The sequence below is a fragment of the Plutella xylostella genome, chromosome 21, assembly GCF_932276165.1.
Source record: "Plutella xylostella chromosome 21, ilPluXylo3.1, whole genome shotgun sequence".
Lineage (NCBI taxonomy): Eukaryota > Metazoa > Arthropoda > Insecta > Lepidoptera > Plutellidae > Plutella > Plutella xylostella.
The window spans coordinates 1263278-1276722 of NC_064001.1; the positions used below are offsets into that span (position 1 = coordinate 1263278).

Consider the following 13445-nt stretch of genomic DNA (forward strand, 5'->3'; position numbering starts at 1 on the left):
CCTCCTTTTTTGAAGTCGGTTAAAAAGAGCCGGCATTATTGTTCACGTACTAAAGGCACGTCTGATATTTTTTGCTGCATAAATAGCTATCTTTGTGAAGAGTAAGGGTAGCTTGAAATCACAAAATAATATTATAATTATTAATAAGGTAAGGTCTGGTGGCGTAAATTTAATTACATCAAAACGAGCAAATATTAAAAAATACCTATATAGGTTGTTGCAAAAAGGGAATAATTATACAAGTTCGTAAGTAAGTAGTTTTCTTTAATTCTAGGTACTCGTATAAATATCTGATTTAATACAAAATTATGCCAAACCAAAGGAAAGTTATACGCTTATAGGGCCGTGACGTAGATATGACCGCGTGTAGATAATTGACATTACTCGTAAGATATTGATACAGGTGCCGTAAATAATACAAATAATCATTCGCAATAAAAACTACAGATAACTCTCTGTTATCGAAACGAAATGTAGTCGACTTGAGACAATGAAGTGAATCGAAAATCATGTTTCAAATAAGTGTTTGTTTTTGTGTTAAGTGTTTACAAAACTGAAGTGATTATGGAGATATTTAAATCACCTGTAGTGAATCAGGTTAGTACATAGCCCTAATTTCTCCACAGTCGGTTACCTAACCGACCAGGGATTGGTTAATCAATTATACGTACGTCATCTCCATATAATATTCTTGACAGTTGTGTCAAAAGTCAACCACTAATACCTGGTTTGGTTAAGAGAACAAGACTTGAGTCGGCTCCCTCCAATAGAATACCTATTATTTTTTATGCTATACAATGTACATAACATAATACATGGGTGCCTGTGCCTGAAGAAAAAAAACTTATATACTTTTCTGTAATAAATTACTTAGGTATTTATTTGATTGTGTTTCATCTTGTGACATAAACAAAGCGAAATAACCTTTTAAGCCATTTCCTAACTCGTATACGTAGTGTAGATGTAGAACGATAGAGTAATAATTCAAACCATTATTTAGTCTTCTGAAATGAAACATGAACTCTACATTTTTCCCGCATTCTAATCCACTCGTATTTCGATGCGACTGTAAGTACTGTATTATAATTCATAGCAAAATATTAATTACGAGTATTGCAGTGCAATGGCACACGGCACGTTAAATTAAATTTTAAATATACGAAAACGAAGCTGACGTTTTCTTCTACCACCTGCATACATTATCTGTCAAAAGACCTATAATAGTTTTTGCTAGAGGTGCCACTTTGTGTGAGAGAAAAAGTAGTTTTCGTCAAAACCTTGTACTAGACCTTCTGTTCTGTCAACTGACGCTAATCTGACTAGCCAATCCTTTCATCACGGAGGCAAATCAGGTCAGCATGCACATATAGGTAAGCGTAACGTAAAGGGATCGCCTTTTATTAACCGACTTCAAAAAAAAACCGACTTCAAAAAAAGGAGGAGGTTCTCAATTCGTCGGAATATTTTTTTTTTTAATATTTTTTTTTTGTATGTTCACTGATTTCTCCGCCGTTTATGAACCGATTTTGAAAATTCTTTTTTTGTTGTATTGGGTTGAGCTCCCAGGTGGTCCCATTTTTTTTTTCAGAATTTTATCTCACCCCTAAGTGTGGGTAAAGGGGTAAAAACAGGGTATGAATTTCCATTTTGGACACATATTAACCGATTCTAATGAAATTAAGAACGTAAATATAGTTCTTATAACAAAAAAATATGATAGTGACCTTGAGCTGATCTGATGATGGAAACGGAATGCAGTCAAAGGAACTCCTCAACGGTATATAGCAACTACCTCGTGTTTAGGCTTGAATGATTCGTATGGATTAGTAGGACTTTTTGGTATCATTTGCATCTTACTTTTGATTAAAAATTATTGCAAATAAACTAAAAACTATAAAATAAAATAATAATTAAAAAAATTAAAAAACCGACTTCGACTTTCTTACATTTTAGTGGTTTTTTGAAGTCGGTTTTTTAATTTTTTAAATTATTATTTTATTCTTATGTCAAGCAGGCGTTCGCGAGATCGCGTTCTACTGATTGACAGAAAAAAGAGGCGATCCCTTTACATTACGCTCATACAGGATGTTGCAAAAACGGTATACTAAGCCCAAACCTACGTTTGCAGCATCTCGTACTCGTATCTAAGCCCGGAAATGTAATTAGAATGTAAAAATTCATGAAAAAAATACATTCTCCTCTAGTCAAAAGTCACGTGACCAGTTTCTATGTTTTTTTTCAACGTGGCACGTAGGTTTCGGCACAGCGCAGCGGCCCTTTTCGCAACACCCTGTATGTGCGGCCACCTTAACTCGATCATTATTCTCAGTCCCTAGTGGCGGTGGGCGTGCTGAGCACCATGCTGAGTTGCGGGCTGAGCCTCGGCTACACGGCCGCCTACATGGACGGCCAGAAGACTACCGACGATGTCCTGCCTGACGAGCTTAAGACCATTGGTAGGTTGGTGATTATGACAATTTAAAAATTAAATTGTTACAACGTTGCAAAGTTAAAATACACGAGTCACGAGCAATTTGTAATATCAATGGCAGGTGGAACTTTTTCATCGCTCGGTCGTGTATTTTAACTTGCCTGCAACGCTGCCTGTAACAGTTTACTCTATGAATATTTCTTCGTTAAAGCAACCGTCGTCGAACAGTGCTTTCGACGAACCGTGCTATCGGAGAAGAGTAATAATAATTCGGAAAACGATTCGGAGCCCATAATTAAAACGTAGTATGCTATTCTCTTTATTTCAGAAACCTGCGGCGAATTCGCTTTCATCCCGGCAATCATCTTCATACCAGTGACAATGCAGAGAAAAGGTCGTCGCATAGCCAGCTACGCGACCACAGCCCCGCTGCTCCTCAGCTGGATCATCAGCTATTACTCCAACAACCAGGCTGTCCTACTCGTCAACAGCCTTCAGAACTTTGCCTTAGGAGGAGCCGTATCCACCAGCAGTGTCACAATCTCTGAATATTGCTCTCCCCATTCTAGAGGCGCTATACTCATGCTAGAAACTGCAATGATATCTTTAGGCGTTTTAATCAGCCATGTTTTCGGCATGTATTCTCACTGGAGACTTATATCGTTTTTGGGATTTGTGTCGTCTTTTACTGCTTTATTTGTATCGTTGTTTTGGCTAGAAAGTCCTTACTGGTTAGTGAGTGAAGGCCAAATAATGAGGGGTACAGAAACCTTTTATTGGCTCAGAGGTTTTAGTGACGAAGCTAGCAAAGAGCTGGATGCAGTACAGATGCTGCATAAAGTCAAGTCCCAAATGCAAGCCTTGAAACCAGTAAAGAGGATGCATTTTAGACAACAGATTAAAGATTTCATCAAATCTCTGTTGAATGCAGATTTTTTAAGGCCTCTTTCTATAATGATTTTGCTATTTAGCTTCGTGGGTTTTGGTGGTGAGAATGTTACAGCTAGTTCGTCTTACCACGATGTATTTAAGTTAACTTATGGAAAATACATCGGCACAATTATCCTGGATGTTTTATCATTAGTTTGTTCTTTAATAGCTTGCGTTCTTATACACATAGTACGAAGAAAAACGTTGTTTATTTTTACAGGATCCTGTTCGTTAGTGTTCTTAGCAGTGACTAGTTTGGTTTTGTTTTTGCAAACATTTGATATGTTTTCTCAGGAGTATGTTTGGTTGATACTGACATTTTCCACTGGGTTTGCGATGTTCATGTCACTGGGCACAACAGCTTTGCCTCTGTCTTTGCTTGGAGAGATGTTCCCTATGTCCTACAAGGGTGTTGGATGCTCCTTGACTTGTGCTTATTTGTGGGCTTTCGGAAAAAGTATTTTGAAAAACATTCCCTTCCTTACTAGGTCTCTCGGGCTGCCGACTTTCACACTAATAGCCTTAATTTTCATGATAGTAATTTTAATAGTATTAAATAAAATCATGCCAGAGACTTATATGAAGAGTATTGTGGAAATTGAACATATTGTGAATAAGAAACATGAGAGAAAAGAATACAAGTCAGTGAATGTTACAGACGAGAACGAAACAGATGCGTTTGATAAAATAAAGTTGTTTTTACAAGTATGACAAATTATATAATTTTATTTATTATTACTCTATGAAGATTCGTTTTATTTAATTCAATAAACGATTGAATTACTTTTCCCACGAAACAATTTTATCAGTAATTTATGTATAACTTTTCACTATAGGTAACAAATGTTACAAATCTATCTCAATATACCCCTAGAATGTCCTAGATAATGTTCTAGCCTAGACATTTAAGACCGAGCTACCCTGATCCTTGATTGCAACCATTTGTAACATGCCCGCAGCTACATTTGCCATTCATTTTAACTAGTACCCTGTTTCACACCACCTGTAATTTCAGTTGCCTCTTATCAAGCTTCCGTAGAGGCTACTTTAGGTTGGAATTCAATGTTTCGGTGTAGTAGGAAGGAGGGTAATGGTTCAATATGTCTTGGTTACGGTTGTCTCGGCCCAAATTGGTGATAGTTCAACCGTCGCCTTATCAGCTCCTCTCGGAATGTTTTGTCCGGGATAATAATTTGCTGTTGGGGTCGATGATGTGTGTCTACCAAAATTTTATGGTGTAAAATCATAATTATTGTTAATACAATGCCGATACAACGGCAAATAGCTTGTTGGGAGAAAAAATATCATATTAGGATAAAAAAAACATTTTATACATTTATAAAAAAACTTTAGTATACACCGACCGACGACCGAATGGTGTAGTGGTTAGTGACCTGACTACTGAGCCGATGGTCCCGGGTTCGATTCCCGGCTGGGGCAGATATTTGTTTAAACACAGATATTTGTTTTCGGGTCTTGGATGTGCCCGAAAAATGGCAATAGGCCCGCCCCCTATTACATTGGGACTAACATAACACTCTGGCGAAAAGTGGGTGCAGGAATCAAGGAATGTACCTCTGCCTACCCCGCAAGGGAGTACATTAGTACAAGGCGTGAGTGCGTGTGTGTGTCTTTAGTATACACTACTAATCGCAATTAAATTAAACAAAAGGATAATATTTTCCTAATTCATAATGCCTGTCAAATATTTTTAACCGTAATTCCATCCATCTAGATTAGTAATAGCGTGTAATTATGAGCCATAAACACGTAAATATTTGCACTAATAACGGTATTTAGACGGATTCCATTGATCAGGTATGTTTTCAAGCCATTTTATTATTATAACTTTATGTTTAAAACGAAAACATCTTTAACTAATAAGAAAAAAATCAATATGTACAATTACAATACAGTTATTTAAATCGGCCATTACTATATTATTTATTTTTTTGAAAAAATTACGTCGATATTTCCTTAAGATTATTTAATTACTCCTGAATTTATAACAAACGTATAAAATTATGTGTGAATTTAAAATCGTTTTAGAGGTATGCGTGGTTTTATGCGAACTTAACTAAATGTGTTTTCTTTCAACAAAGCAAATGGAATCTAAATTCATTCGTTATTCAGTCGGTTTTAATTAGTTAGTTCTAACGAGGCTTTCGACCCAAAGGTTTTAGAAACCCGGTCACCAATATCCGTTCCAAACTCAACCTTCAGGAAAGGGAATACGAGCGAGATTCGTTGAGCTACTAGTAAGTTTTTTAAAGGTATATCACCGACTTTACCGACTCTATTATAGGAATGACCTCTTTTTTCGCCAAAAAATTGGGTTATGAATGTGACATGAAAAGCACTCTAAATAAGTGTTGTATTGTTTGGTCGGTTCAGTTACCGTTTGGTTTTATTTCCAAGGGAATATAATTAAGTCATACTGTAAGTCATTTATTCAAGATATTACGATTAGATTAAGTTGTTCAGAAGTAACCCTTTTTCGGCTTGTTCTTAGCCACCTTTTTAACATCTTGTAGGTAAGGAACACTGAAGACTAAGACCTATGTCAATCTTTAGACGATAGCATGGTGATGATCTGATGATGACTATTGCTAAATATTTCAGAAGGCACTTAGAAATGACTTTGATATAAAATACTTACCAAATGTCCGAGCAAACATAAAAGATTTCTACTGATCGTGGCCTAAATTTGGTATTTTCGTGATAAAAACAGCGACTTCTGCGATTCTTGTCACGTCGCGGGCCCTTTAGTTATAGTTCAGTGTAAAAATGTTTGGACATGGCCTCGGAAAGTGTGACTAGAGTTGGAAACATCGCAACAATTTCACGAAGGGCTAGCCACGGCTTTATACATCCTAACTATCCTAACTAATATTATAAATGCGAAAGTAACTGTGTCTGTCTGTCTGTTACTCTTTCACGCCGAAACTACTGAACGGATTAAAATGAAATTTGGTATACATATGATCTAGACCCTGAGAAAGAACATAGGCTACTTTTTATCCCGGAATTCCCACGGGAAAACTTTTTAAGGCGAAGCGAAGCTCGCGGGAACAGCTAGTACAATATAAAATCAAATCAACAAAAATAGCTATGTGGGTATAAGGTAAAAAAATACTTTGTAAAGACTTGTATCTTGATCGTAAAATAGTCGTTGTGCCTATACGTTGCCGTTGGTTGGATTAGTGCGTTTGTTTATAGAAATGTAGATCCAAATAGACGAACCGTGATATCCTGTTCCAATGTGGCTTTTCCGAAGACTTGATGGGAAAAGTTCTTATTCATCTTTGTAATTTTTAACCAAGGTAAAAACTACTTAGAAAGCTAATCATGTACTGATATAACCTAATTGTGAAAGTAGAACGGAATTAATTATCTTAGTTTACTTCCTCGGAGTCCCGCGTAGTGTGCGAGCGAGATGGCACTATACCTGAAACAAGCAAACGAACACTGGTAAGTACTCAAACAACACACTTAGTTTCCACTGCGGTTGTTGTAAAGTTAGGAAAAACGAGAATAGAATAGTCAATGAGATAGACAGTGGTGTTTAGTTGGAATCAGATAGTCAGAGTCAGATCTGTGGAGTGAATAGGCAGTCGGATAAGGGCAAGGCGTAGAGAGAAACCTGGTTTCTACCTTATATTGTATATGTACTACATAATATTGTATATACCTTAGCATAAATTTCACCCTACCATACACCTGCAAGACACATCGTTACAAGCATACAATGACTTTCAGCAACAATAACATTATTATAAGAAGGCTGATGAGGCTTCACGTCTCCCGCATGCATTGTTCCCAGCTGGCTACAGTGAGTTTTCGTAATTAATTCACTTCATTATTGTTCTGAGGAAGAACTGGGGAATTGCCTCTTTACAAACCTGAATATGCATTGTTCTGAGCGGCGGCTGGAATAAGTGTTTTACTCAACAGTTAACAAAATGGCTAAATAATGAACAGGGGTTTTCATCTTTCTTTCCTCATATACATATATCTACATTATGCGTACACCTGTCTCCCGGAGGGGTAGGCAAAGATTATGGACCTACGGTACGATCCTCATAATTTATTAGTATATTTTACCCTTCATATAAAAAATATTGTGTGCATGAAGCTCCTTCGTAGCATATCCGTGACAATTACTAGAGCAGTAATAGACTAGGGTTGATCATATCAAGGTGTAAGGATTGACCAGTCACATTAGCGTCGGCCGCCGATTGAATTTTGTACAGGGTGCAAAATTAACCCGGCACTAGAACCAAACCAACCTGTCCTAAATCTTCAATAGCTATTTACTTAAATAAGTCACAAATATTAAGTAGTTTTAAGTAAATATATTTCCTGATAAACTAGAGAATTAAGGTTTTAGGTCAGACGGTAATACTTAATAAGGATATAAACCGAAAGAAGAAGCTTAAGCAGCCTTATTTAATATTTAACACGCGCTTAGCCACAAATATATTCTCTTTGACCCTCGAGGTGGTGAGACGGACCCTCCATCGTGAAGATAAATGATAATGAGACAACACAAAGGTGGAATATAAATACTGGATAGTCGAGAAACTGCTGACTGTACTACCACTACCGCTTTATCTTTGACAAATCTGACGTAACTTGTATGGATCTGACAGATGTTTGACGGGTAAGCGACGCTGCTTATGGATTGTTAATAGGTTAGATGTAGGCAAGAACTTTGTATTATATATATAAAAAGTCCTTGGATGTAGGTTAGTGATGATGCGATGATGACACTATTCGCATCACACCAGGCAAGCCATATTTATCTACGTAGATAAAATTACACAAAGCATGTGTCACCAATACATACAGTTTAATAGCAACACTGAAATCAAGCCGGTTGATTAAATAAAGCTGAACCTAAAATACGATCAAAGTCTAACCATTCAAAGAACAATTTGTTCTTTGACAGAGGGACAAAAAAGTTCAATAGCTCTATATTTTTTATGAATGAAGGTTAAATTTAAAGTTACGTACCTATTTCTTCCTTTACTCACAAATCTACAGTTTTTCCCCGAGGGGTCACAAAGCGCAAAGTACTGAAAACTTTACAATCGCGAATGGTGATGAATAAAACAACTGAAGTTTTTTTACTTAAGTCGCTACGTAAGTACTTACTCCTTTTTATTCTTTGAAGGACTGCCTTTTATGGTAACTTTTAGTCAATTAATTCTTTTACCAAGTTTTTACCATTTAATTAGATATATAAATCAATTGGTATAAAATTGCAAAATTATTGCTATATCATGAAAGTATTCGAATGAGTTGAAATGTAAAGCCACTCACATTAAACCTCTACTTATCAGCTTTACCAGTTTTCATAAGCATCCTCACTCAACAGAATTCATCTTCAAATTCCTAAGTATTCTTCTTTCCGTAGCCCGATAAGCCGATAGAGCCTTCTGCAAATCCTAGTGGAGGATTAATCTAGCTTGCAATCGGTACCTACATTTAATACAACGAAATAAAGTCGTGATAAGCGCGCTCAGAAAGTACGTTTTTTCGTATGGTAGAGTAACCCTTTAGACATTGTTCAAGCACAATAGTTCACAATGGAACTTTGTGTTAGTGCGGTTCTAGTTCACAAAAGCATTTCAAGTGTATTGAGACCACTGTGGATGAATTTTCCGGTATTTTCATTTAATTTCACAGTTGAACACTCTTTAACAATTCCGGCTGTGCTGGCTTTAGAAGTTGACTTTAGAACGGCTGAACTAATTTTGATTGACCTGATAGATTCCATAAATATTTCAGTAAGTATAAAATATTAACAACGCCAATCTTAGGGCGCTTACAGGGTGATACAGGGAACCCGATTCTCTATGTAAGCACCCTTAGGGACTATAACCAAATAACACAAGGAACCTGTCTGTACATATAATTTAGCATGAGTGTTTATATATGTATGCGTAATTACGTTAGCAAAACACACAGAGTTTTATTTCTGCTCACGTAACACTATTACTAAATTAGGGAAGTCTCGGGGGAAATTCTAACAATTTCGTGGCAATTTACAGCGAAAAGGAGAAAGTATGATACACGTGAATATCAAAGTAGTTATTTTTTCGTATAGGTACATACATTACTTTTACTAGAATGTTTTCTGAAACACGACAATTTTTTATTGCTTCTTAAAATCGTGATTTTTCAGTAAGATTTTATTGTATGTATGTGTTTGAAAGTGGCTGTGTCTGAGGATTATCTTTATCACTCCTATGTACAGTTATTGAATAAAATTATTATAATTATTATCACATTATGTAGTTGAAAAAGAAAACCTCATCATTATTTTTATTCCATGAATGAAAAGCAGGAAACATAAAAAGTTCCAAGATAAATAACATGTGATTAGTTCTGAACTCGTTGCGAAAGCAATTAGATAGAGTTGGTACAACTACAGGCCCCGCCTGGGCGCGCCGCGATCAATACTCGCCTTTCTCATCATGTCTCGTTACTACGCGCCGCGACGGTACACTGCCATTGCAATAAAGTTCAATTTTTATTGGCGAAGCTCATTGCATTTGCGTCTTTTCTATTGGCAGGGTGACGCCAGATGCAGTAAATTGTGCACTTTTATAACATGGCTGCTTTCAATTATTTGATCTTATTTGTTGAATGTTGTAGGTACATTAAAGCTGTGCAAAAAATATTATTACAAAAAATATAGAGCCTGTGTCTATTGTCTAAGGGTGCTTACATATAGAATCAGGTTACTGTATCTACCTGTACCGGTAACCTGATTATGCGAAAGCGCTCATGACATTAAAAAATCCGGGAAATGCTCCGTGCAAATAGCTGTAGGTAAAAAATCAGGCTGTCACTGTCTGAAATTATTTTGAAGACAGTTATTATTGTCACACTCATTACTTTTATTACAGCCCTATAAAAAGGTACTTTGGTACGTTACATGAATTTTCTCAATAGATCTCTCTGTCATTTTCCTCAAATAGATCAAATCCTACTCTACACTACAATAACATACACATACATACACACAAAAATGCTCACGACCCTAATCCCCGAGGGGATAGTCGGAGGTGACACGCAAACGAGTCACCCGCTTTTCGCTGTACAATTGTACATTTGTACTCAGGTGATAGGTCGCGAGCCTTATCGCCGTTTTTGAATGAGTACTTAAGTTACACATCTAGAATCTAAATGTGCTGGTTTTCTCACGATGTTTTCCTTCACAATAACAGTCATAATCTGTGTTGAAATCCAGCAGCCAGACTGCAATAAAAGCGGGCGGCAAACGTTTGATTCAAAATGACCGCCTTCCGTGTTTGTTCAAAATGTGGAAAGTTCAAAATGAGCACCTTTGAACGCGCCTAGCTCAACCGCCCCGGATTGGCCGGACGACAACGCTCAAACGGCCCACGAATGGAACTATTTTCTTTTTTTAAACTAGCCACTTTTTTGTTTTAGTCTGAGTGGCCAGTCTCTTTGGAACAACTTTTGGGAATGAGCTGTAAGAAGTTGTGCGCATTGTAAGTTGATAAGTGTTTTCTAATTTCATGGATAAATGTTTTAATTTTTGTGTGTGGTTTCAAGTTCTAAGTGTACTTAGAAATCCAGCATAGCTCTTAGAATCTCTAAGTTAAAGTGGTAGCTGGCCGGCTAAATGAAATTTAAAAAGTGCGGATACAACTAGGCATGTATATAGAGGCCCCCAAAGGTTACCTGGGAGAGATCGCTTTTAGCGATAAAGCCGGGTATTGAGTAATATAAACTGTATAAATTGACATTTGTATTCTGTTAATTCAATAAAGTATACTATTCAAGTATAGCCATGTACCTAAATGTAATTAAATAAGTAACTAAACAAAATGTAACATCATACCTCGTCATCATGCCTCGGATTGGAATAATAAAAGTGGAAATTACAAAAGTTAGTATTACTTACACACACCGCACACCTGCCTTAAATGGTTTTCCAGACGCCATCTTTTATTGCAAAGATTTTTATGATTTCTTTCCACTTTTATTATTTGTTGCTCTGTATTTTACCGCTACCCGTAAGATATATTCTCAAGTGCTTATGAAGGTTTATGGCTGAGGTTTTACTATCCTTACTAATATTATAAATGCGAAAGTAACTGTGTCTGTCTGTCTGTCCGTCTGTCTGTCTGTCTGTCTGTCTGTTACTCTTTCACGCTAAAACTACTGAACGGATTTGAATGAAATTTATATACGTATGTATACATACAGTCTAGACCTTGGGAAAGAACATAGGCTACTTTTTATCCCGGAATTCCCACGGGAAAACTTTTTAAGGCGAAGCGAAGCGCGCAGGAACAGCTAGTATTACATAAATAACGTTAACATTTGATTAAGTATACAGGTTGTTGCAAAAGTGGTAAGCCAAAAAAAATATCAGGTAAGCAATGGTTTTAAAGAAACGAAGAAGAAGTCGATACACTAAGAAGAAGAAAACCGGCCAAGTGCGAGTCGGGCTCGCGCACAAAGGGTTCCGTAGCTTAAATCAACCTATCTCAAAAACTATAAGAGATACTTTGATCAAACAAAAATCGTTGAAAGAGTTAATTAGCATGCATCACCTCTATTTTTTTTAGAATTTTATACCCCGTAGTTATAAAAATAGAGGGGGGGGGACATACTTTTTACGACTTTGAGAGCTGATATCTCAAAAACCGTTCACTTTAAGAAAAATGTTTTTTAGAAAACTTTATATCATTTTAAAAGACCTTTCCATTGATACCCCACACGGGTATGTACATCGAAAAAAAAAATTTCATCCCTCAGTTACATGTATGGGGGGCCCCACCCCCAATTCTTTTTTTTACTATTTAGTGTCATATTTTTGTAGCGGTTCATACAACACATATTCCCATCAAATTTCATCACTGTAGTACTTATAGTTTCCGAGTAAATCGGCTGTGACAGACGGACAGACGGACAGACGGACAGACGGACATGACGAAACTATAAGGGTTCCGTTTTTGCCATTTTGGCTACGGAACCCTAAAAAAGAAGTATCTACACATTTTTTAACTCAAAAATTGTTGGATAGTGGTAAAAAGACGCAAAATATTAAAACCCATTACCATGAATTATGATGATTACAATAAAACTTATTTTTAAGGTTTGCGTTAATTTCAATTTGGTTCAGAGAAAATTTATGTGACAAGCAACGTGGCAGCTGAAATTAGAGAAGCGAGAAGGTAAGTGCCTCGTTAAGGCCAAGTTATATTTAATTCTGAGACCATGAATGCCATATCTAACGTATGGTTGAAAGTAATATATTAAATGAAAGTACACTTACACCATGAGTAGAGTGCCACAATAGGTAAATATCAACCCCCAATTCTTACCGAATTAACAGTGGACCCCTGTTATTTCGGTAAGAACTTATATTATTGGCTCTACTTAATTTCAGTAGTAAAAACACAAAGACATTTAAGTAAGTATAATAAAGTATTATGACCCGTTATCACTTAAGAAGACCTTCCCCTTAACAGTATTTAATAGGGCACACTTAGGCCCCGTAAGTAGGACGTCAAGAAATGCTGAAAGTCCTAGTGTTTGCATGACCTAGATCTCAAGATCTCTTACTTTACTTTTTTTTGCTAAAGACACATTTCCTACCTATTTTTTATGAACGGTGAAGCTAAATGTACGGAGGATACTCATCTAAAACACCCGACAGTGCAAATTGCAATGTGAAACTTATGGAACCTGCATTTATGCAACTAATTATGGAAAGCTTTTGATCAAGATCCTTCTTTAAAGCATATTTTATTCTTGTTTTGCTATTTTTAAAATAAATTTTGTTCTGTCTGAGTACCTAGTAGTGAGTACTAACATGTCAAGAGTGTTCGAGCATTATGAATGCTTATTTGAAGGGCACTTTGTATAAAATCTATTTAAAAAATAATGGAAATGTCGAAAGGCTGGAATATTTTTCTCATTACAACGTCAGTTTTGACGAATGGCTCGCGTGAACGTAAACTGATGGATTGCTATAGCATTGTAACAGTACAATGTATTATGATGTATTTCTGTTAAGTTAATTATCAAGTGACCA

At 36.4% G+C, this 13445-nt stretch overlaps 2 protein-coding genes across 4 annotated transcripts in view; one reads left to right on the forward strand and one right to left on the reverse strand.

Moving 5' to 3' along the window:
• Positions 1–13445, reverse strand: part of LOC105385391 (microtubule-associated protein futsch) — a 127299-nt gene that overhangs the window by 67554 nt on the left and 46300 nt on the right. The gene's annotated exons all lie outside the window — the stretch shown is intronic.
• LOC119693217 (facilitated trehalose transporter Tret1) lies at positions 2332–4104 on the forward strand. Of its 2 annotated transcripts, none has more exons than XM_048628482.1 (2): positions 2332–2460; positions 2760–4104. In XM_048628482.1, exons 1-2 carry the CDS (start codon positions 2427–2429, stop codon positions 4070–4072), a joined length of 1347 nt encoding a protein of 448 aa, XP_048484439.1. In that variant the 5' UTR covers positions 2332–2426; the 3' UTR covers positions 4073–4104. The 2 variants fall into 2 exon arrangements, with proteins under 2 accessions (XP_048484439.1, XP_048484438.1); XM_048628481.1 differs by having other exon boundaries at positions 2332–2456.